This window comes from Camelina sativa, chromosome 20 (genome assembly GCF_000633955.1).
Source record: "Camelina sativa cultivar DH55 chromosome 20, Cs, whole genome shotgun sequence".
NCBI classification, from domain to species: Eukaryota; Viridiplantae; Streptophyta; class Magnoliopsida; order Brassicales; family Brassicaceae; genus Camelina; species Camelina sativa.
Genome location: NC_025704.1, coordinates 19,180,532 through 19,204,324, shown reverse-complemented (window position 1 = coordinate 19,204,324; position 23,793 = coordinate 19,180,532). Strand labels below are relative to the sequence as shown.

At 36.6% G+C, this 23,793-nt stretch overlaps 3 protein-coding genes and 1 long non-coding RNA gene across 6 annotated transcripts in view; 1 reads left to right on the top strand and 3 right to left on the bottom strand.

The window, feature by feature from the left end:
- On the bottom strand, positions 16,025–16,477 carry LOC104772660 (WPP domain-containing protein 3-like). Its single transcript, XM_010497248.1, has one exon. The coding sequence runs from the start codon at positions 16,475–16,477 to the stop codon at positions 16,025–16,027; it is 453 nt and encodes a 150-aa protein (XP_010495550.1).
- Positions 18,476–20,410, bottom strand: LOC104771249. 3 transcript variants are annotated; one of them, XR_764761.2, is made up of 5 exons: positions 20,233–20,410; positions 19,727–20,146; positions 19,512–19,608; positions 19,259–19,370; positions 18,476–19,184 (listed from the first exon to the last, which is right to left on the bottom strand). It is a non-coding gene; the product is annotated as an uncharacterized LOC104771249 (long non-coding RNA). The 3 variants fall into 3 exon arrangements; XR_002036904.1 differs by having other exon boundaries at positions 18,476–19,179; XR_764760.2 differs by having other exon boundaries at positions 18,476–19,370.
- LOC104771248 (uncharacterized protein At4g04775-like) lies at positions 20,660–21,944 on the top strand. The gene is made up of 2 exons (XM_010495745.2): positions 20,660–21,134; positions 21,235–21,944. The coding sequence occupies exons 1-2, from the start codon at positions 20,961–20,963 to the stop codon at positions 21,532–21,534; spliced, it is 474 nt and encodes a 157-aa protein (XP_010494047.1). The 5' UTR covers positions 20,660–20,960; the 3' UTR covers positions 21,535–21,944.
- LOC104772659 overlaps positions 22,150–23,793 on the bottom strand; it is a 13,985-nt gene continuing 12,341 nt past the window's right edge. The window contains exons 2-3 of the mRNA XM_019241910.1: positions 23,230–23,574; positions 22,150–23,144 (exon numbers count right to left, since the gene is read on the bottom strand). Coding sequence (XP_019097455.1) covers positions 22,722–23,144; positions 23,230–23,574 — 768 coding nt within the window. The 3' untranslated portion in view covers positions 22,150–22,721. The remainder of the gene's footprint in view (positions 23,145–23,229; positions 23,575–23,793) is intronic.

The following is a 23,793-nucleotide window of genomic DNA, read 5'->3' as shown; positions in this document are numbered from 1 at the left end:
TTTTTTTTTTTTTTTTTTGCTTGTACTCCCTTCTGTAGATTCCTGAACACAAGAAAATCAAAAACAAAAATTAAAAACACAAGGGACCTAAAAAAATATTTACAGTGATACCTTTGAGACTTCCTCCCAAGTGAGCTTGTTTAAAGTCACGAGCTTGACTTTTCAGCCTTTTAGGCTTTTGGGGGTTCATAGAGGAGCACAGAAAACCCCTCTGGTCGGACTTGGTCAGCTAAATATTTCTTGACTCTCTGACCGTTCACATTGAATTCACTACCATCTTTGTTCAGGAGAGTGATGGCTCCGAATGGCAGAACTTCCTTGACGTCAAAAGGTCCAGACCACCTAGACTTAAGCTTTCCAGGAAATAACTTAAGTTTGGAGTTGAAAAGCAAAACCTGATCCCCAGTCTTGAGCTCCTTGACAACAATTTTCTTGTCATGAAAATTCTTGGTCCTTTCTTTGTAGATCTTTGAGCTCTCATAGGCGTCAAGTCTGATTTCTTCCAACTCATGTAGATCAAGAGTCCTCTTAGCCTGAGCTGCGTCAATATCCAAGTTCAGCAACTTGATAGCCCAAAGTGCCTTATACTCAACCTCTACAGGGAGATGACATGCTTTACCATAGATCAACTGAAAAGGTGTTCGTCCTATTGGCGTCTTGAACGCTGTTATGTATGCCCAGAGAGTCTCGTCCAACTTGACAGACCAATCTTTCTTCGAAACTCCAACAATTCTTGACAAGATACCCTTGATCTGCTTGTTCGAAACTTCAACCTGACCGCTGGTCTGAGGGTGATACGTAGTAGACACTTTGTGCTTGACCCCATACTTTCTCAGCATGCTCTCAAAAACTTTGTTGACGAAGTGAGTTCCACCATCACTGATCACCGCTCTAGGTATCCCGTACCTTGGAAAGATTATACTTTTGAACAGTTTCAGAACAACCTTGTGATCATTGGTGGGGCTGGCTATGGCTTCGACCCACTTAGAAACGTAATCAATTGCCACCAAAATATAGACATTCCCATTATATGGGGGGTTGAATGGTCCCATGAAGTCTATCCCCCAGACGTCAAATATCTCCACTTCCAGGATCGGATTTTGGGGCATCTCGTTTCTCCTTGTGATGTTGCCCATCCTCTGACAAGCGTCACACTTGGTGATGAAGTTGTGAGCGTCTTTGAACAAGGTTGGCCACCAGAGACCTGCTTGAAGAACTTTTTGAGCTGTCTTGAATGTGGCGAAGTGACCTCCATAGGTGGAACCGTGACAGTGCTCAAGCACTCCCTGCACTTCCCCTTCTGCTATGCATCTTCTGAACAGACCGTCAGAACCTCTCTTGTACAGATAGGGTTCATCCCAGAAGTAGTGGTTGACCTCTCTGAAAAGCTTCTTCTTCCTGTATGGATCCATGTCATCAGGAACTTCTCCACATACCTTGTAATTCACAACATCTGCATACCAGGGTGCAGTCTCAGAAGTGATTGCCATGCATCTGATTTTGAGGTTCTCAACCCCTGTGTCATGCATCCGCTCACAAACCTGGGCTACCAGAAGTTGTTCCTCAGGCATTGAATCATCTATGGGGACAACATCATCAATTCTCATTCTAGACAAATGATCTGCAACTCCGTTTTCTATGCCTTTTTGTCAACTATCTCCATGTCAAACTCCTGAAGAAGCAGGATCCATCTCAACAGTCTCGGTTTGGTATCCTTCTTCGAGTAGATCTGTCTCAGAGCGGCGTGATCGGTGTACACAATGACCTTCGAACCCACAAGATAACTCCTGAATTTTTCGAATGCAAACACAACTGCTAGGAGTTCCTTCTTTGTGGAAGCATACCTTCCCTGAGTCTCGTCTAAGGTGCGACTCGCGTAGTAGATGACATGAAGCTTCTTGTCAATACGCTGTCCCAGAACAACTCCAACTGCAAAGTCTGAAGCGTCACATATAATCTCAAACGGATGATCCCAATTCGAAGCTTGAACTATGGGTGCCTAAACCAAGGCCTTCTTGATCTTGCTGAAAGCTTCCAAACATGCTGCATCAAATTCGAACTCGACCTCCTTGCACAGCAACCTTGTCAAAGGTCTTGCGATTTTTGAGAAGTCCTTGATGAATCTCCTGTAAAATCCAGCATGTCCCAGAAAACTTTTGATGTCCTTTAGCGTCTTAGGCGGTTGAAGCTGAACCATGACCTCAATCTTAGCTTTGTCAACCTCAATCCATTTCTCAGAAATTTTGTGTCCCAGAACGATCCCTTCTTCAACCATGAAATGGCATTTCTCCCAGTTCAGCACCAGATTCGTTTCCTCACATCGCGTCAATACCCTGCACAGATTCAACAAACAGGAGGAGAAAGTGGAACAGTATACAGAGAAGTCATCCATAAACACTTCCACTGACTCCTCAATTAAATCCGAGAAAATTGAAGTCATGCACCTCTGAAAGGTGGCAGGAGCATTGCACAAACCAAATGGCATGCGTCTGTAGGCAAAAGTGCCATAGGGACATGTAAAGGTTGTCTTTTCCTGATCATTTGGGTGGATAGTGATTTGGAAGAATCCACTATACCCATCAAGGAAATAATAATAAGGATGACTAGCTAGTCTTTCCAACATTTGATCAATGAAAGGCAGAGGAAAATGATCTTTCCTAGACACAGCAGTCAATTTCCTATAATCAATGCACATCCTATGTCCTGTGATGGTCCTAGTTGGGATTAACTCATTTTTTTCATTTTTGATTACAGTTATTCCTCCCTTCTTCGGTACAAAGTGCACTGGAGATACCCAAGTACTATCAGAGATAGGATAGATAACTCCAGCATCAAGTAGTTTTAGGATTTCTTTCTTAACTACCTCTTTCAGATTAGGGTTCAATCTTCTTTGGGGTTCAATACTACATATGATTCATTTTCAAGATTGATCCTATGGGTGCAAAGACTAGGTGAAATTCCCTTGATATCATCAAAAGAATAACCAATAGTCTTTCTATACTTTTTTAGCTCAGTTACTAGCATCCCCATTTCATCATCACTCAACCTAGAATTTACTATGACAAGATAAGTAGAATTGGTTCCCAGAAAAACGTACATGAGTCCGGAAGGGAGAGTTTTGAGTTCTACCTTCGGAGCTTTCAGTTCCGACCAGTCGTCAGCATGGGCATCAGAAGCGGTAATGGTCGAGCGTGGTCCGAATGGTGTCTCGAGCGGTGACTCAAGTCGGGTCTTTACGTTGGTCGAGTAGGAGGTTTCACGTTCTAAATTCTCTGTCTCAACTACACATACCTCTTCTGCGTCAGACAACTGCTCGAACTCTTCTGGTTCGTCCGTTTCTCTGTGGGAGTCTAGCATATTCTTGTAACAAGTGGTCTCCCCATGCAGGAACCCTTCTTCTCCATCCCTGGTTAGAGCAGTTTTGAGATGATCCTCCTCAGCTAGTTTCTCCAACAACTCATCAGCCAACTTATCCATCTCCTCAAAGTAGAAGACTTGTCCTCCTATTGTTGGCTTCTTCAAAGTATCCTTGATGTCAAACTTCATAATGAAGTCGTCTCCTAGATTGAGATCAATCTTGCCATTTCTGACATCAATGATGGCTCCAGCAGTCGCCATGAACGGTCTTCCTAGGATCAGAGGATCCTTTGGTTCTTCGTCCATCTCTAGAACCACAAAGTCGGTTGGCACTTCCACTTCTCTAATCCTGACAGGTAAGTCCTCTAAGATACCATGTGGAAGTCTCACTGATCTATCTGCAAGGATGAGGGAGATGTCGCATCCCTTAAACCTTGTGAAACCCAACCTCTTAGCCACAGAGAATGGCATCAGATTCACTGAAGCGCCAAGATCACATAAACACCTCTCAAAAGACATGGGTCCAATGGAGCAGGGTAGAGTGAATGATCCAGGATCTTTGAACTTCTTGGGTACAACCTTCTTATGGATGATTGCACTGCACTCAAGACTTAGTACCACCATGCCTTGAACTTCTTTTGATCTCTCCATCACCAAGTCCTTGAGGAATTTCTGGTAGTGAGGAACAAGTGCGAATGCATCTAGCAATGGCATTCTCAACTCAATCTCCTTGACTTGCTTTTCGAACAAGGCTTTGTACTTCTCAATAAGCTGCTTCTTGAAGCTCACTGGAAATGGTAGAGGAGGCTTGTACGGTGGAGGGATGAACCTCGCAGGTCTGTCTTCAGGAACAGCAGGCTCCTTAACAGCTTCAGGCTCGGATTGCTTCACTGGCTCGATTGGATCTTTGACTGCCTCGACGGGGTTCTCCATCTGAGCGTCATCATGACCAAAATCCTCCCCATCTAATTCTGCACTATCCTCAGTGACGTCTGGAACTCCTTACCTGGGAGGCAATGTTTTCCCACTTCTTAGCGTAATGGCATTGGCGAACTCCTTGGGGTTCTGAACAGCTTTACCTGGGAATTGGCCAGGCTTTGGTGCAGAAGTAGAAACCGATTGGCCCTCCATGTACCTTATCTTCGAATTCAGAGTTTCGAATTTGACGTTCAGATCATTGTAGGAACATTCCATCCGCTGACTTAGGTCAGCGAACTTCTTTGCAGTATCCATGGAACCGCTAGCTTGACCCTGAAGAATTTGTTGCATCATATGCTTCAGTTCTTGATCTGGGGTTGGTGTAGGCTGAACTGGTTGAGGGCGGAATCCTGGCGGTGGTCCCGAGGGAGCTTGGTAACCCTGCTGGAACTGTTGTTTTGGAGCGAATCCCGGATTGTAAGGCACAAAAGGTTTTTGTTGCCCTTGCTGTTGTTGTTGAGGAGGGTACACCTGATCTTGTGGATTAGCAACATTGGTACTTCGGTAAGACAAATTGGGATTCGTCTTGTAGGGGTTGTAACCTTTGTTGTAGCCACCCTGATTCTGAACATAGCTGATCTCTTCACTCTGCTCACCCTCCCCATCTGGAACTTGGAAAGGGTCGTCCTCAGAGACGAAGTGGACGCTCCTCTGCTGGCTCAGCAAGATACGGTCAAGCTTCTCATTTACATTCTTGAGGTCCTTCTTGTACTTCTCTTTAGACCCAGCGTCGCCGCGAAATGTGCGGTCATAATCCTCGTTGTAGTTGCCGTCGGACAGAGCAAGATTCTCCACCAGTTGCCAACCTTCGTCGACGTCCTTGTTCAGGAAGTTACCATTAGAAGCAGTGTCAAGCAGCATGCGTATTTTGGGAAGGACACCAAGGTAGAGAGTACTCAGTAATGACTCGTTGCTGAAACCATGGTGTGGGCACTGGCTGTGGTAACCCTTGAAACGTTCCCAGGCTTCACATAATGATTATGAGCTTTTCTGAGTAAAGCTGGAAATCTCATTCCTGAGACGTGCTGTTCTGGAGTTGGTGAAAAACTTGGCCACGAATGCTTTCTTGCAACCATCCCAGGTGGTGATTGATCCCTTGGGAAGGTTTTTCTCCCATTGATGAGCCTTGTCTCCCAAGGAGAAAGGGAAAAGGCGCAACTTGTAACCATCCTCACTCACGCCGTTGATCTTGGTGAGACCACAAAGACGGTCGAACTCGTCCAAGTGGTCGAGTGGATCCTCCATAGGCAACCCGTGAAACTTGTTTCCTTGGATCATGGTGATCATACCACTTTTGATCTCGAAGTTGTTGTTCGGCACGGCGGGAGGGACGATTCCAGCACGTTGAGTATGAGTGTTCGGTGCATCCCCAGCACCAATAGTTCGCGGTCCCTGATGTGGTTCATGTTGTTGTTCCATAGTGACGTGTGCGAGATAATCAGTGGGTTGACGAGCTTGTCGTGGGCGTTGCAACCGATTGATGTCATCGATAACAGGAAGGAGATTCTGATGCCCTCTTGATCTGGTGTGCATGCAAGGTTGCAATCAACAGGTACCTGAGATGCAAAACAAACAAGCAGACAACCAAAACAAGTGTCTCCTAGTAGCAAAAAGAATCAAAACAAGTGTCTCCTAGGATTGTGTAACAGAACTTAATCTTGCAAAACTTGAAATCTTAAATGTAGCAAAAAGAATCCCAGATGGCAACGGCGCCAAATTGATACTAAGATTTTTGTGTCTCCTAGTAGGTTCAATTAACCTTATGCGTTGTAATACTTAAGGTGTCAATCCAGTTGGGAAAGTTTACTATCACTCAAAATGCAATCAAGATGTCACAAGTTAAGCCAATTCAAAGAGTGTTTTTATCTAACAGTCCTAGAATGATCAAAATGCGAAACAGAAGTGAGTCACAGAACTAGAAACAAGAATGCATGACAAGAAGCGAAAGTGAATAAAAACGCAAACGATTCTAAGCATGAACAAACAAAACAGTTCCAGGAATGTAATAAAAATCAGAAAGAAAGAAGTCCTAAGGATGGGGTAATTGATGTCGGTAGAGTATCCTAGTCTAAGGAGTGTTTAACATACCACAAGCAAAGTATCCCTAAACAATGAACATCACAACTTAGCTAATCCAATCTCTTGGCAAAAGCTACTCAGACTAAACCACTTCCATACCTAGCTCTCCCTAGAGAAACGTGGTCGAGCAGGCTTGACAAACAAGTTCATTCACGTCAACAAACATCCTAGACAACTAATCTCTTAGGCTAGGAACGTAAGTCTGTGGCACTAGTTGGTCAGACATTTCATCAAACACCTTTTGGGTGTGGAAATGTCTCGAACCTAGTCCCAATTGATCAGAGAGAAACTAGTATTTCTTACTCTAGTCCAGAAGGAAATCATGCAATCAACCCTTAAACACTCTACATCCTAAGATCCTCCACCTAATCTCTCCCATCCTCAAGAACTAACACACTACTCAGATCCGAAAATCATCATCAACCATACAAACTCAGAAAACATTGAAACAAGCATTCTTTGATAGGTAAAAATGAGATGAACAACTTTGCAGAAGAAATCAAATGCAAAAACTCAATGTATTAAAAGATATCTGGATACAAAGTCTCAGAACGGTTTTGGAGGCTAGGTGAAACCTTCAGAACAAAATGCGATAAAAGATAAGATGATGTCCGCCAAGACTTAACAAAACGTATTTATAGTAAAAACATGTAAATCCCTAAAACTTAAAACGACAAGATGAAGAGTCGGTTTGGGAATCTCCTGAAGCATGTAAGACGGAACGTCTTCCTGACATGTGCGAACGAGTAGTGGCTCGAGTGGGTAATGGTGTTGGCTCGAGTGGAGGGGGGTCGAGTCGACGGGTGGCGACTCGAGCTAGATGTATATGCTTCCACTAAAACGATGATAACGTTTGAAACACACCTCATATTGGCTTGAAATAAACGGCATTGGAAAGATGATTCAATTCTCTACAACTTTGATGAAGACGTCGAAAGCTAAATCCCACTCGGGTGGAACGACTCGAATGAGGTGTCTCGAGTGGAGTGACTCAAACGACTAGAGTGGTGCGACNACGGAGATGGTGACAATGGCTCGGACGAGACGGAGATGGTGACAATGGCTCGGACGAGACGGAGATGGTGACAATGGCTCGGACCAGAATGGCTTTCAACGTCTCCTAAATACCTGAAATACTCCAAAATGCACAATGTATGCAAGGATAATGCAAGAGCTACCTAGACGTGCAAAGTGTATAGAAAGAACTAGAAAATGATGCAAACCAATGAGTTATCCTAGCGAAATGCATGATAAAAATAGGCTAAGGAGAGACAAAATATAGACATATCAGCATCTCTTCTTTGTTGGAAATATAGTAATTCATTAGATAGTGCCTCAACAATACATATGAACAATGACTTGTTCATTCGAAAACGACGACGGAAACTAGCTGCAGAGTAAGTAGCATTTTTGCTGAAATAATCATTCCATAATTGAATATGCCCTTCCTCGCGTCCTCTATCAAAATAAGCTCTTTGCAGCCTTGAAGTAGTTGGTTGTTGATCATTGCCATAATCATCTAGGCAATTTTGGAATAGATTGCCAAAGTGTTCATCAAAAAATTCATCAAAACTCATCATCTAAATCTAGGGATGATATGTTCTTAGAAAAATTTAATTGATTATAAAAGAAGATTGTAGCTGTTTGAGAAATAATTTGGAAAAGAGATTGTTGAACAAGTTTGAGAGATTTTTAAAGAGAGTTGGGATGAGAGTTTATTGAACAAGTTTATGATACAAGAGTAGCCGATACATACTTGCTATATATCCTTTATATATTAATAGAGAAGCACATTCTTGAAAAAGTTGATGTGTCGTCGTCAGAGAGCTTGGTGCACCTTTTAGCAAAATAGCTTTAAATTTTCTACTTATTTACATTAACATGCCATTATATATATTTTTAAAAATAATTAACTGAATAATAGTTAGATATGCTATCATTTCTCACACAAATTTAAATATCACATAGAAAACTAATTAAATAATTACATATTATTTAAAAGTAAAATTTCACTAAAATTTACTTACAAATATACAAGTCAAAGTTATATTAATTTCTTAAAATCAGTTTAAGTAAAATATTCTAAAAAGCCTATAAAAACATATCAATTAATATAAAGTTAATCAAAATAAAGAACATATAACTTATTAACCTAATCATATAAAAACAAAATGTTATTTTGTATGTTAGTATTATTACATAATAATTTAAATAACAAGTTTCAATAGTTATTATAATTGATTATAAAAATAAGTATATTACCCATGAATTATCTTCAATTCATTAAAAGAAAATTAATTCCCAATAAATATAGATTATATATATTCATAAATAAATATAAAAATGACAACAAATTAGGGGATATCATGATGTGTGATTATTTATATATATCTAAGTAAACTAATTAATCTCAACATTTAGTGTAATTATTCATTGAAAATGGAAATATTGATAACCGAAATATTGATAATTGAATCCCCTATATATTAATAGAGAAGCATATTCTTGAAAAAGCTGATGTGTCGCTGCGAGAGAGCTCGATGCACCTTTTAGCAAAATAGCTTTAAATTTTCTACTTAATTACATTAACATGCTATTATATATATTTTTAAAATAATTAACTAAATAATAGTTAAATATGCTATCATTTCTCACACAAATTTAAATATCACATAGAAAACTAATTAAATAATTACATACTATTTTAAAATCCCTATATATTAATAGAGAAACACACTCTTGAAAAAGCTGATGTGTCGCCGCCAGAGAGCTCGGTACACCTTTTAGCAAAATATCTTTAAATTTTCTACTTAATTACATTAACATGCTATTATATATATTTTAAAAAATAATTAACTGAAAAATAGTTAGATATGCTATCATTTCTCACACAAATTTAAATATCATATAGAAAAACTAACTAAATAATTACATACTATTTTAAAGTAAAATTTCACTAAAATTTACTTACAAATATACAAGTCAAAGTTATATTAATTTCTTAAAATCAGTTTAAGTAAAATATTCTAAAAAGCCTATAAAAACATATCAATTAATATAAAGTTAATCAAAATAAAGAACATATAACTTATTAACCTAATCATATAAAAACGAAATGTTATTTTGTATGTTAGTATTATCCCCAATTTATAAAAATAACCCATGAATTATCCCCAATTCATTAAAAGAAACTTAATTCCCAATAAATATAGATTATATATATTCATAAATAAATATAAAAATGACAACAAATTAGGGGATATCATGATGTGTGATTATTTATATATATCTAAGTATATAAACTAATTAATCTAAACATTTAGTGTGATTATTCATTGAAAATGGAAATATTGATAACCGAAACATTGATAACTGAATCCCCTATATATTAATAGAGAAGCACACTCTTGAACAAGCTGATGTATCATCACCAGAGAGCTCGATGCACCTTTTAGCAAACTAACTTTAAATTTTCTACTTAATTACATTAACATGCCATTATATATTTTAAAAAAATAATTAACTGAACAATAGTTAGATATGCTATCATTTCTCACATAAATTTAAATATCACATAGAAAAACTAATTAAATGATTACATATTATTTTAAAGTAAATTTTCACTAAAATTTACTTACAAATATACAAGTCAAAGTTATATTTATTTCTTAAATCAGTTTAAGTAAAATATTCTAAAAAGGCTATAAAAACATATCAATTAATATAAAGTTAATAAAAATAAAGAACATATAACTTATTAACCTAATCATATAAAAACGAAATGTTATTTTGTATGTTAGTATTATTACCATAATAATTTAAATAACAAGTTTCAATAGTTATTATAATTGATTATAAAAATAAGAATATTACCCCTGAATTATCTCCAATTCATTAAAGAAAACTTAATTCCCAATAAATATAGATTATATATATTCATAAATAAATATAAAAATGACAACAAATTAGGGGATATCATGATGTGTGATTATTCATTGAAAATGAAAATATTGATAACTGAATAGGAATATACGTTCTAATTGTATATTCATCTATGTGCTATTACAAAGGAATGAGACAATAACCCTTATCATTTATAAATAAATATAGTACCCAAAAAATCATAATTTATTTGAAATGATTGATTATTAGATTATGCAAAATTGTTATAGTTACTCGATAAACCATAAATATAAATTTGATTTTTAAAATACACAAAATATATATATTACCATAAATTGTAACAATTTATAAATGATTTCTTTACCACGTTCACATATTTCACAAGTGAAATGTAATCTTACACGTATACATTGATTTTGGAATTTCATTAATTTTTTCATAATGGTTTTTTGGTCTGTCATTTATAGAAAATATTAACAAACCGACTAACTCAAAAGATTTAAATAGCCTAATCAAAAATATTAAATCAATAAATTAGATTATCTTCAGAAAATTTAGATTAGAACCTGATTGTTACTAACATATAATAAAAATTAAATAATTAAACTACCAAATAATTTTAGTATATGTTGTTATGATTACATAAGAAACATGCAAAATTGTTATGATTACAAAATAAAAAATAAGAAGATATGAATTTGATTTTTAAACCACAAAAGACATATTTCAACAAATAGTAACATTTTATCAATATTTTCTCCACTATAAAACCTCTTACAAAATCAAAGATTTCACGGGTGAAACGTATTTTTTAAACGAAAAAACGTAATTTTGAATAAATAAATTAAAAACTTTAGTTACATATTATGTTTGACACAAACAGATATTGGTTCTATGATAATAATTTTACTTATAATACTTTTCTTTAAATTGATTTTTCCTGCACATAGTGCGGGTTGTTACCTAGTGCAAGTTTATTGAAGAAACGTGTTCACGGGACAGAAAACACAAACTTCTCACGAGAAAGAAAACGCAGACCGTGACATGTACGATAGACCAGAGACAGTTTTGTTCTCTTGTGCCGACGTGACCACAAACCAGATACGGTTTCGTTCTCTTGTGCCGACGTGAGATTAGAAATTCACGAGAAGAACATTCATCACAGACCAGGCATTTCGTGTTCTATTGTGCCGGCGTGACTTCACAAGGTTCACGGGTTACCTGCAAATAAAACATAACCAAAAATTAAACAGAACCTGCAAATAAAACAGAACCAAAAATTAAGCACAACCTATCCTGCAAATAAACAGCCACACAATACAAATAATGGTTCTGTGTCGTACGTTGTATAAGATTATTCACTACTCATGTGCTTGTCCTGTTTTCGACTTGTATACTTGTGTCTTGTTTTCGACTCACGATTAAACACAAACTTTGATTGGAAACGATACAAACTTTGATTAAAAACGATACAAACATTGTTTTCGACTCATGATTAAACATTCACTAAGACCTGGATGCCTTAACACCTGGAGGGCGTTCATTAGCTTCTTCCTCAAGACGAGATGTTGTATTCGAACTAGAGGAATATGTGCCACTCACATCAAGCTTTGTTCTTTTGGAGTTTTCAGGTCCTCTCAAAGCATTCGAAGAACACCACTTCTGCTCATGGCGTAGAAGCCTCCAAGCATGCTCTAGAGAGAACTTCACTTTCTGATCATTGACGTACAACTCGTTTGCCATTTGGAGAACATCATCTTCTGACTGGCCACTGGTTCTCCGACTCGAAGCTTGGTTGTAGCATCCTACAAACATGTTGACAGTCTCATTTATTTTTTTCCACCTCTGCTTACATTGACTGGCCCCTCTCTTTGGTTTACCCACTACTGCTTCACTCGCTCCATAGTAGAATGCAATTCGCTCCCAAAAGGAACCACCCTTTTGCCCATTGCCCAGGAGTGGATCTTTGCTAGTGTTTAACCAACCACTGATCAAGACAATATCTTCCTAAGCAGTCCATCAGATTCTAGCTTCCCTTGTGTTTTCATCTACCTCTTTGACATCACTAGATTGTGTACTAAACTGAGGGATAGGTGATGAGCTTATTAGAATAGGTGAAGAGCTTATTTGCATAGGTGATGAGCTTGTTTGGATAGGAGGAGAAAAAGATAGAAGAGATTCTGAATTATTCACCCCAACTTGGCTAGTCAAGAGGTCTGTAAAGTTTAAAGAAAATTAATTCATACCCTAAAGTCTATGAAAGATGGAGAGAAGAAGAATTGACTTGGGGGATAGAGAACCATAGAAGCGACATAAATAGCAAATCTCCGAGACCATTTAAGAGATGAAGGAGAAGGAAGAGTTTGGTAGTTGGGTTTATTGTAAAGCTTTAAGGTTACGTTTACAAATGTTTTTTGTGTTTAAGTGTTACACCTACCAAGCATTTAGTAAGTGCTTAACTACCAAGAATTTAGTAAGTTCTTAACTACCAAGCATTGAGAACTAATTCACAATAATGTTTAACTTATAGAACTACCTACCCATTTGTGTCTAAGTGTGACAAAAGAAGCTTATAATGTCAACAACAAAGCAAGACTTTAAGCAAAACTTCAAACATAATCATACAATAAATCAAAACCTTTTTATTCTACAAACAAGACTTAAAACAAAAAATCAATGTCAACAATCAATCAGAAATCAATACCTTTTTATTCTACAAACAAGACTACCATTCTACAATACTACAAATCAAACAAGAAATCAATGTCAACAATCAATCGGATTCTAGTTTAAACAAGCTTTTTAAACTTACCTTCTTTGAGAAGCAGCGATCAATCAGATTCGCTGAACTACTTGCATTTTTTAAGCTCCTTGTAAAGCTCATCTCTAGCGGCATACTCAAAAAATAAGTAAACTCTGTTCTGCAACAAAAGGTATTCGAGAAACTGTTATTATCACAGAAAAAAACATTATAATGTCAACAAGAACAATCTTCAAATTCTCACAACACAACACCTGATCGTAGAAGTAACCATAGTGATGTCAACTCAAAACCATGTTTATAAAGCAAGAGAGAAGCGGGTATACTCAACTCAATGCAGAAGATGAGACTGAATCTCAACTTCCCAACGAAGCTGGTGCTCAACTTGTGACTGTTGAAGCTGTGTCTTAAAAAGAACCTTTAAAGCCACACTGTAATTGCTCTGTTTCAAATATGCATATAAGAAGAAAGACATCAAATCAACAGCATCTCCGACAAATCTTTATGTGAATAACTCAAAAACAATAACATTGATTGTAAAAAGAGACACACACTAACCCGCTTCTCTCTTGCTATATAAACATGGCCAAACTTTCCTCTACCAAGAGGCTTCCCAACATCGAAATCGCTTGTAGTCCATCTCTTTTCTGCAGCCTCTAATGCCTCATGACACAATAATCACAAAGATACAATCCAATTCCACTCTCAGAAAACAATTTAACAATCATAAGAAAATCTTTCTTGTACCACATATCACAAATTGTAACCAAGTATAAACTATACAACAATATTTATGAAATATCAAACAACCCAATCAAGAATCCCAAACACAAACAAACAAGGAAGAAACACGAGAGATAGATACAGAACTAAACCCTAAAATTGAAACATATTCGGCTAAAGAACCATAAAAAAAAATTAAGGAATCAATGAGATCAAGAATAAGCAATTGCGAATACCTTTTCTAATTAACGAATCAATGAGATCAAGAATAAGCAAGAATAAGCAATTGCGAATAGGCCGAATACTTGGATCGAATTGAAGAAGAAGACGACGAGGCGAGATCTCTTTCTCGACTGTATTCATCAACGATCTCGATGAAGTTGGATCTTGTTGTGGCTGAAGACTTGGATCTTGTCTTGGTTGAAGGTGAGATGAAGTTGGACAGAGGATCGGTGTGGAAGGAGAGAGGAGTTTTGATTTTGTGTTTCTCTCGTTTTGGTTTTGTCGAGAGAGAGAGAAGAAAACGAAGGAAAGCCAATAAAAAGCTGCCATGTATCGGGTCTCTGTGGATCTAAAATGATCGCCGCAGAGAACTGTCTCACAAAAATTACGATTAAAACTTTTTTTTGATTATATGGTTAAACAAATCAAAGACATCCCAAGGAGTTGTGCAATGGGTTTGCTCTTAGTACTTCACCGGTTTTGTCATAACCGGTTTTATTCAACAAAAACCAGGAGATCAGACATAGCTTATCGAACCCGGTTATGGTAACAACATCTCGATCAAATCAAATAATTAAGTGAGTCTTGTTGTATTTAGACCACCAGCAATGTTGGTTGATGCATCCTCTGGATATTTCTCCAAAATCAATCTTGCGATTCAATCTCCCAATGAATGATCATGGTGCAAGCAACAAGCAGAGAAGATAGTACTGGGAAGCTCTGAACTGTCTCTTGTCTCTGGTTTTTTGTTGAAGAATTTGATAAGCTTCTACCGACCTGCTTGGCCAAGAGTGTCAATATATAAAGCAATGTATAAAGAAGCTTCCAGAATTGTCAACAGTATACCAAACCACGAGATCTTTATACACTGCATTTAGAATATATTTTCAAGAAAAAACTCCTCTGTGTCGAGCATGCTCTCACTAACGAAATCGATAATGCAGCCAAATTCGAACAGCATGCATGTAAACTTGTGAAAGTAATCACGTCTGGTTTCACTCATCATTTAGTCATACACTTCAACAGCCTAAAACCAGTTACCTACGCCGAGTCGCCGAAATAACCAGAGATCATGAGTTAACAAAATAACAACAGCCTTTACTTACTTATGTGTTTTTGAAAAGACGGTTTCTTAAAATTCCTTTGTACAATTACTATCCACGTACGCGAGGTGCAAAAAGGCAGAAAAAGAAAGAACTCAGGAGAACAAAACAAGTGGAATAATCCTCCAAATCTATGTACAACAACACAAGAACTAAGAATTATAACTTATTATAAAACACATTTCATAACTTCGATTTCATAGTCAAATTAGCCATTATCTAATCCAATAGAAAGGAAATTATAAAACATTCAATTATAACCACATGCGCAATAACCTGTGCAGGAAGATTATGCCAACGTAGGCAATGATGTTTCCATGTTTTGATGAAATAAGGTAAACCAAAGTAGTTAATTCAAGATTTTAAAAAGGAAATACGACAATGATATTTTACGTACTCCTAACTCACAGTAAGTTCATGTCACCCACTAGAAATCGAGAAAAAAATAAAATCATACTAGTAATTTTTAAAGCTAGGGACTCAAAATCCAATCGAGAAAACGCTACATAACCTATAAGCCAAACGAAAGCTGCATGCATACACCAAACTCACAAATTGTCAGCCCTGAAAAATTCAGCTAATTAATCTTAAGGGTAAGTTTACAAGGATTCCAAACTCAATTCCAAAACGCTACATAACCTAATGGGTAGGCTGCAAATAGAGTTACTACTAGTGGTGGATGCAAATGTCTGTTGAAAGAAATCAAACTAGACTAGAAGATATAAGCTGATGCCATAGAGACATAAGCTGATACATATCGTTGTAACATCCATAGAGGCATAAGCCGATGCCAAACCAAGCAATGAGTCATATTAGAAAGAATGAACACCTTCAAAATCCACAAGTCATATTTAAAAGAAGAATCTAGCAAAAGCAAAAGGAGAGTAAAACGAAAATATTAAGCCTCCTCAAGTTCAGAAACGGAACTGCATCTTGCATTCATCTTCTTCTTCCATCGGTCCTTCGCACATTTATTGATACGATAGCTAATCTCTTCGGTATAGGCCTCAAGATTTTTAATCCCATCACTCGACACGAGCTTTGATCCGGCGACGTAAGCATCTTCCTCGATAGATTTCGCAACGGCGGACGCTTCCTCAGGGTTAAGCGTTCCGTATCTCTTGGAGAGGTACGAGTCTGTGGATAATATATTGATAAGCATATTCAAGAGGTAATCGCGGCTTAACTGAGTCGGTGGCCAAACGGAGAGCATGGTGGTTCCTCCATGTTTCTTCTCTGGTTCTGCTTCGACTTTTGAGGATGTTGCGTCAGAACTGCGTTTTTTAGAGCTTTCTGATTCAGGCTGCGGCGTTAGGACGGTGGTATAGATTGTATCGGTAGTTTCTGCCATCTTTTCCAAGTGTAATTAGGGTTTTTTTTTTTGGGCGCTAGAAGGAAAATATCAGTTTTTTCCCGTCGGTTTACAAGTGAAGAATTGTTTGATGGAATTGGTTGGATTGGTATTTATAGATTATATATACATCCATACAATTACTATTTATCCTTATTATTTAAGGAAAAGTCACTTTATTATAAAACATGACATTGTTTATTGTTTTCTAACTAATTATGGCCTACTATAGTACTAGTTTTTAGAATTGTTTTTAATTGTTGTTTTTGAAAAAACTATTTTATTATCTAATCACAAAATGATAATTATAAGAAAATTATGTATTAAAAAAATATCACATATTATTAATTATTTTAATATGATATCTTAATGAAAGAATTTATTTAATCAATTATTAATCCTAAAATAATAAGGATTGTAAATACTCTCCTTCATATAAATAAATAGATTATGTTATATTTTCTAGCCAAACAAAATAATTTTTACAAGCATATTACTTCAACTTTGTTTAACTGATTTTAAAGTTTTGGTATGAGAAATATGTATGAATGTCTAGTTTTTTTTTTGGTTTTAGTTACTACTAGGATCGTGTCCACGCTACGCTGCGACATTGTTTTTCTGTTGTTTTATTTTAATTATTTTGAGGATATTTTTGTATGGTGTTTGTAATTAAAAATCATTATTAATATTGACAATTTTCATTGGTAATACTTTGTTTTTAGGTTTTTGTTATTATTTGTTTCTAGTTATTTTTATTTTATTATTGTAATGAAATTATAGACTAAAATCAATTTGTATTACAATTACCATTATTAGTGTTAGTTTTCTAATCACAGCTCATAAAACTTATGAACTATTATTATCAATATTAAATTTCCGAATACAGCAACATGTATAGGCAAAAATTTTAACAGCTCCTCCTTATATAGGTAATGATCACAAATCACTGTTAAAAAAAAACCATACTTGGAATATACCTTATATGCAAATCAGAAAATGCAACAAATAAAAACAAACATTCATCCTAAGAAAATGAGTAAATACCTAGGATATGTGGAGTACTTTTTTGTAAGATGTATTTCAAACTAATCAAGTAAACAATATATTGGTCTTTCAATCTGAAACGACCGACCTTTTTTTTTTAATAAATAAATAATAAATATAATATAGTAAAATAAACTACAACTAGTGGTCCCATATCCACTAGCCACCTAACCACAACATATTCAACAGCGGAAAATAACCATCCAATATCCAATAACTAGGAAAAATCCCACGCGTTGCGTGGATTAAATTAATATTAGTAGTATTACATATATAATATTATAGTTATTTATTTTATATTTTGTATTAATTGTATGGGGGATTTTCAAAAATATTCTTTTTTCTATGTCACTTTTTAAAAATACTTTTTTTTGGTGTCTATTTTCAAAAATATACCTTTTTAATATATAAAATGACCAAATTCTAAACCCTAAATCCTAAACCCTAAATATTAAACCCTAACCTCTAAAAACTACATCCTAAATGTAAAAATGAGAATCCAAACCTTAAAAAATATTCTAAAAATTAATTTAACATATTGTATTTATGTAAAAGAGGGCAACAATGAAAATGTTAAAAAAAAAAGATATTTTTGAAAAATGATATCTCAAAAAGGCATCTCTAACAAATTCTCTAATTGTATTTGATTTATTTAATCTTAAAAATTTAAATATTTACACATAGTATTTTAAATATGTAATATTAGAGATTGTTTTTTTTTGGGAAATTTTCTGAAAGTGTTTGATTTTTTTTTTTTTAATTTCACCTTTATTGGATTGCTTTAATTGTTTGTTTCAAATACTTATGCAATATATGTTAGGACTATATTTTGGTGTACTTTAAGTCATATGGCTATTTTGGCCCTTTCTTTTCCTTATTTCCAATTTATGATTAGTTAGTACTTTTGAAAAACAAATAACTTTGTTAACCCAGTTCACCGTGTCTACCGCTACGTCTGAAGAGAGATTGACCTCTCAAAATCCACTATAATATGCCGGAAAATACCTTCGTTGTGGTTTACACATTAATGACTTGCGTACAAAATAGAGTTACATCTATTGCGTAATGAATTTATAGTTGGAGAAATCATATAATAAACCTTGGGAAGACAGTTTAGTTGAGGCTGGATTTCTCTGCATTCTCATCTCTTTCTCAATTTGGAGCTCAAGTAATGGCAAACGATTATGTAGTAATGTATCCTCCATCTAGTGGCATATCTAGTTGGAGTGTACCCCCACAAGGAAAACAATACACTGGTATATGTATAGATTATATAAAGTGAAGTGTCAATATGGAAACGGAAATAAATGTGAAAGTGATGTGTGAATATGAAAATAAATTGAGTATAAGGATACTTTGGCTGTGCCCCATGTTAAGGATACTTTTGTGGAGTTTTTTATTCCCTGCCTTTGTTGATCTTCATTTACCTTTGTCTTGCACTGTTTGACATCGTTTCCTATCCTGTTGCTTAGGTCCCCGGTTTAGTTGATTATTTGGTTGGGGTCTGTGTTTCATTATTAATGAATATAATTATGTTGTCTACTTATTTTGAGTATAAATACATTATTGTTTGAAAGGATACATTTTTTCTTGTGATGCATGTTGTCTGTTGGTTTTGGGTGTTGTGTAAAGCAAACATGTTGTCTTTTCTCTCCCACCTATGCTGTCCGTCAAAGCTATATAAACAAACAAATAGAGTCTCCATTAAAACAAAGAGTGAAGAGAAGAAGTTCATACCAGATGATCATTATCGGTGGTTTTAAGCTGGGCCCTCTCGGTATCTTTCCTCTCTTCAGCCTTCATTTAGCCTTTCTTTAAAAACTGTTCTCGTTATAACATTTGGCCAAAGCTGTGGAAGAAGTAAGCATCTCAAGTTTCACGGAAAATATATTATCTTTCTTTGTTACTAAATAACAAAGCCACTATCATAACCAAGCCAGTAAATAAATCCACAATGCAATGCAACACAGAGAAAGGGGAAAAAGGGCACCATTGTCTCTGGACATTAGAAGGTTCTCTGAATTCCACATCTCGTTCTCAATGTGGATCAAAGCGTATATACAATTGCAATTTATAGCAATCAAAACCTAAAAATTCAAGTCACATCCAATTGGATTTGAATAAGAGTCTGAATGTTAACATATTAATATTTCTTACTATAATAATTCGAGTAATCACAAAAGAGCAAATAATTTTTAATCTTACTTGATCTTAACGCCGTTGTTAAAGTTGAATCGAGAGAGTTTCGATGGACCCAATCTTTAGCTCTTTGAAAGTTTCCCATGGCTTTGAGAAGATCATTAGGGATCGCCACCATAACTTCGACGCCGGAGCCAGCGAGAGCTCCCATCGTGTTCGTGTCAGCATCGAACAGCTTCACCTTCTGTATGTTGTTGTCTCTAAGCATCTCCACTACCGTTTTTGGTGGTAACTGATGAGTCGCCATTGTTCCTCAGTTTACCCCCAAGCCAGAGACGCAGCCGGAAGAAAAACATACGGAGGAAACGATGACAAAGACAACGGTGGAGTTAGTTATAGGATTCTTTTTCGGCGATGATTCATTTTTTTTGTTGTGATTCCTCTGTTTTAAGAGTATATATAATTGCAATTTATAGCAATCGAAACCTAAAAATTCAAGTCACATCCAATTAGATTCATCAAACAAATCGATTAAATGAAAACACCTTAGTCAAGAAGGGAAGAAGAGTTACCTTGCTTCAAGGGCAGGAAATGACAATAGGCAAGGAAGAGGAGAAGACGGATCTCTATCCAACGAGCTTCACTTTGAGACGGCTAATTCGGGAACTGCCAGAGTTGAACATATAAGGGGGGAGGAGTGGAGAAGAGAAAAAGACGAGGAAGGGGAACATTGAAGTCGGAGATCCCGTCGGTTTCGGTTTGGGAATGCGATAAATTTGTTGTGGCCCGTACATGTTCAGCCCAGAAACAAAAGGAAGATAGCGTCGGAAAAAAGCCCATTAGAAACAGGATGAGTTCGGGAATAAAAAAACTGAGAATTTAGATGGGACACGTGGCAGATAGATAGAGTATTCTTAAAGGGTGTAACCCTACTTTATTATATTAGATAATCCAATAATAAAATATAACCATAACTCCAACATAAACAATATGGGAAAACGTCCTGGTTCCCCATGAGAACTATGATATCGTACCAGATGGAGCCCGATCTTTACCCCCGTCCCAGATGGCTCTCATGAAATTCTTCTCAATCTATATACCCATATATCGGGATGTTATCGGTTTAAAGAGTGAACCGATACGATACCGTTCATACCAAATAGAAAACCAAAAATAAAACCTGACTGATGTTAATAATCCGACCCGAGACGATACATCTATAACACATCTATAACTCCATTAAAATCCCCAAATCCTCAAACCCTAAAAGCATAAAATTCTTAAATCGATCTTTGCAACCATGAGTACCGTTTCTGGAGGTTCGAGTGGTTCATCAAATGTTCGACAAAGAGGATTCGTCGTTGGCGTGCCTAAGAGATGCTGGTGTGGGGAACACATCGTGGCAAAGAATTCCAAATCCGAGCCTAATCCTTCTCGGAGATACTTTCGATGTCGAGAAGCAGCAGCAAAGAAGGTACTATGTTATGCTTTGTTTGATGTAGACATCGACCTAATCCAAATCCGAGCCTAATCCTTCTCATCAATTTTCATTGTATTCTATGATATAATGTTAGCTTGTGAACGATAACCACATCTTTAAGTGGGTCGATGAGGCATTGTTGGACGAGGTAGCAACATTGGGTGTTCAATTTGAGAGAGTAAAAGAAGAGATGAAAGAGCGTACAATAGAGACATTGCAAGAACAGAAGCTGAAATTTGAGAAGATGCAAATGGAGTTCGAAAAAGAGCTTTGTGAGAGGGTTGAAGAAGTTTTGTTGGAAGCAAAAGCTGAATTGCAATGTAGGATGAATAAGAGTATAATTGTATGTGTTTTCGGTTTTATGATCTTGTTTGCTCTGTTTAAGCTTGTATGATGAGCTATTGTAAACTATTGTTCGGTTGTAATCTATTGTTGTTCGGTTGTATGCTCTGCTTTATGCTCTTGTTTGTTTTGGTGTTGAGTGTGAACTCCTGTTGGTGTTGCTATTGCATTTAATAAGATAAGACATTCCACATTTCATAAAAGGCAGAACATGATGAACACATGTTCTGAAAACAAGCAGAATGATAACGTTTTGAAATCATGTTCTCAACATGATCACAGACCAAAAACATAACCCTACTAGTCTATTCGACCAAAATACAGATCCAACTAGTCTCTTAAACCAAAAAACAGACCCCTACTACCATAATCTTCAATATTCAGGCTTGTGAAAGTCCTCCACCACCTTGAGATAGTCCTCCACCACCCTGAACAACTTCTCCTCCACCAGATTGAGAAAGTCCACCACCATCTTGAGAAAGTCCACCACCTTGAACAACTTCTCCTCCACCACCCTGAGAAGCCTGAAAAACCGCAAATTTCAAAAAATGAGAACAAGAGACTCATCTTGAGAAATAAAATGAGAAAAAACCGATTAACAACCTGTGTTTGATTCTTCTTCTGGTGGTACCTACGGTTATGCTGATCAGAACCACAAATTCCACAGTGCATTATCCTTTTTTTATGTTTTGGTTTCTTCTTGACAGGAGACTCATTTACACCTGGCTTCCTCTTCTTGTCTGCCTTGGTTATCTTCTTTCTCCCAGGTTGTGGTGGCTCAGGTGGAACATGAACATTCTCACCTAAAGTCGAAGGCCAATGACGAGCACCCCTTTGTGGAGTAATGCCATTTGTGTAGTTAAGCCTCCACATAGCAGTTCGAAACCACTGGCAGACATAGTCATCAGCACTTAACGTCCTCTTCAGAATCACTCCATAGGCATGCTCACATGGAATACCACATATTTGATATTTTTTGCAGGTACAAGTCATATTTTGTAAACTAACTCTGTGTTTGTCTCCATCCAGTGTGACTTCAAAGCACCCATTAGTAGAAGGATGCACCTGGCATTCCGAAGCTTTGTCATGCTCTTTAGCAAGAAACCTTGCCACATATGGAGTACATAAACCTGAAACATCAAAAACCAAGAACATTGCATTAAATATGTAGAAATCATAGACAGTCTTTGAATAAAATCATAGACAATCGTAGAAAATTGCATTAAATTTTGAATAAAGTTAATTACCTTTGTGAGAATGAGAGAGAGCTGAACGCTTGGCAATCCGAACCATAGACAGTCTTCTAACTGTCTCCAACATTGCCACAAACGGTTTCTCCCTTGCTTTGTCGATGGTCTTGTTGAAAGATTCTGTGAAGTTGTTGTCAACATCTTCGCAATAACCCCCCAACTTATAGAAGGCACGACACCAGCTCTTTGGTTTCGACTTCATAACATCATCATACACACCAGTGTCATAAGCGTGTATCTGTTCCAGTCTCTCACCGAACTGTTTTGCATTATAGCTCCAAGCCATATGCCAGAGGAGTGGCTTGATTTGCTTCTTGGAAGGATGAGTCTTCTTCAAGTTCCCATAGATGTGTCTAACACACATTCTATGCTCTATTTGTGGTAACTCCAACTCCACAGCTTTTATCAACCCCTAATTGAGAACCAAAAACCAAACATATTAAAAACGAGAGCATTCACATTTATTAACCAATATAATAAATTAGTTAGATACATACCTTTTGTCGATCAGACACTAAAATGTAACCATCTCCCTCGTTTAGATCCAGGTCAGTCTTCAATCTCTTCACAAACCATAACCAATTGTCTTTGTTCTCAACTTGAACAACACACCAGGCTATTGGATAGATGCCATTGTCTGCATCTCTGCCTAATGCAGCAAGCAACTGTCCCTTGATCTTTGCCTTTAAGAAGGCGCCATCAACTCCTATTATTGGCCGGCAAGTCTGTTTCCAAGTTCTTCTAAGGGCATCGAAACAAACATAAAACCGATTGAAGACGTCTTGACCAGCATCATTCTTAATTGTATCAATCCAAACATCAAGAATCAAATAACCAGCAACCTAACAATGTTCTAATGACCCAACTCTAGCAACCTAGCGATGCCAGACAACATCAAACCAAGTCCTAGAACATCCTTCTCTTCATTGCCTGGATTCCACGATCACACTTTGCCTTTGCCTGCACCACAAACACATATTGAAATGCATGAGTATTTTATAAACACTCAGTAAGGCAATCCTCCCATCTACTGGGCTATACACACAAGCAATAGAGTATCA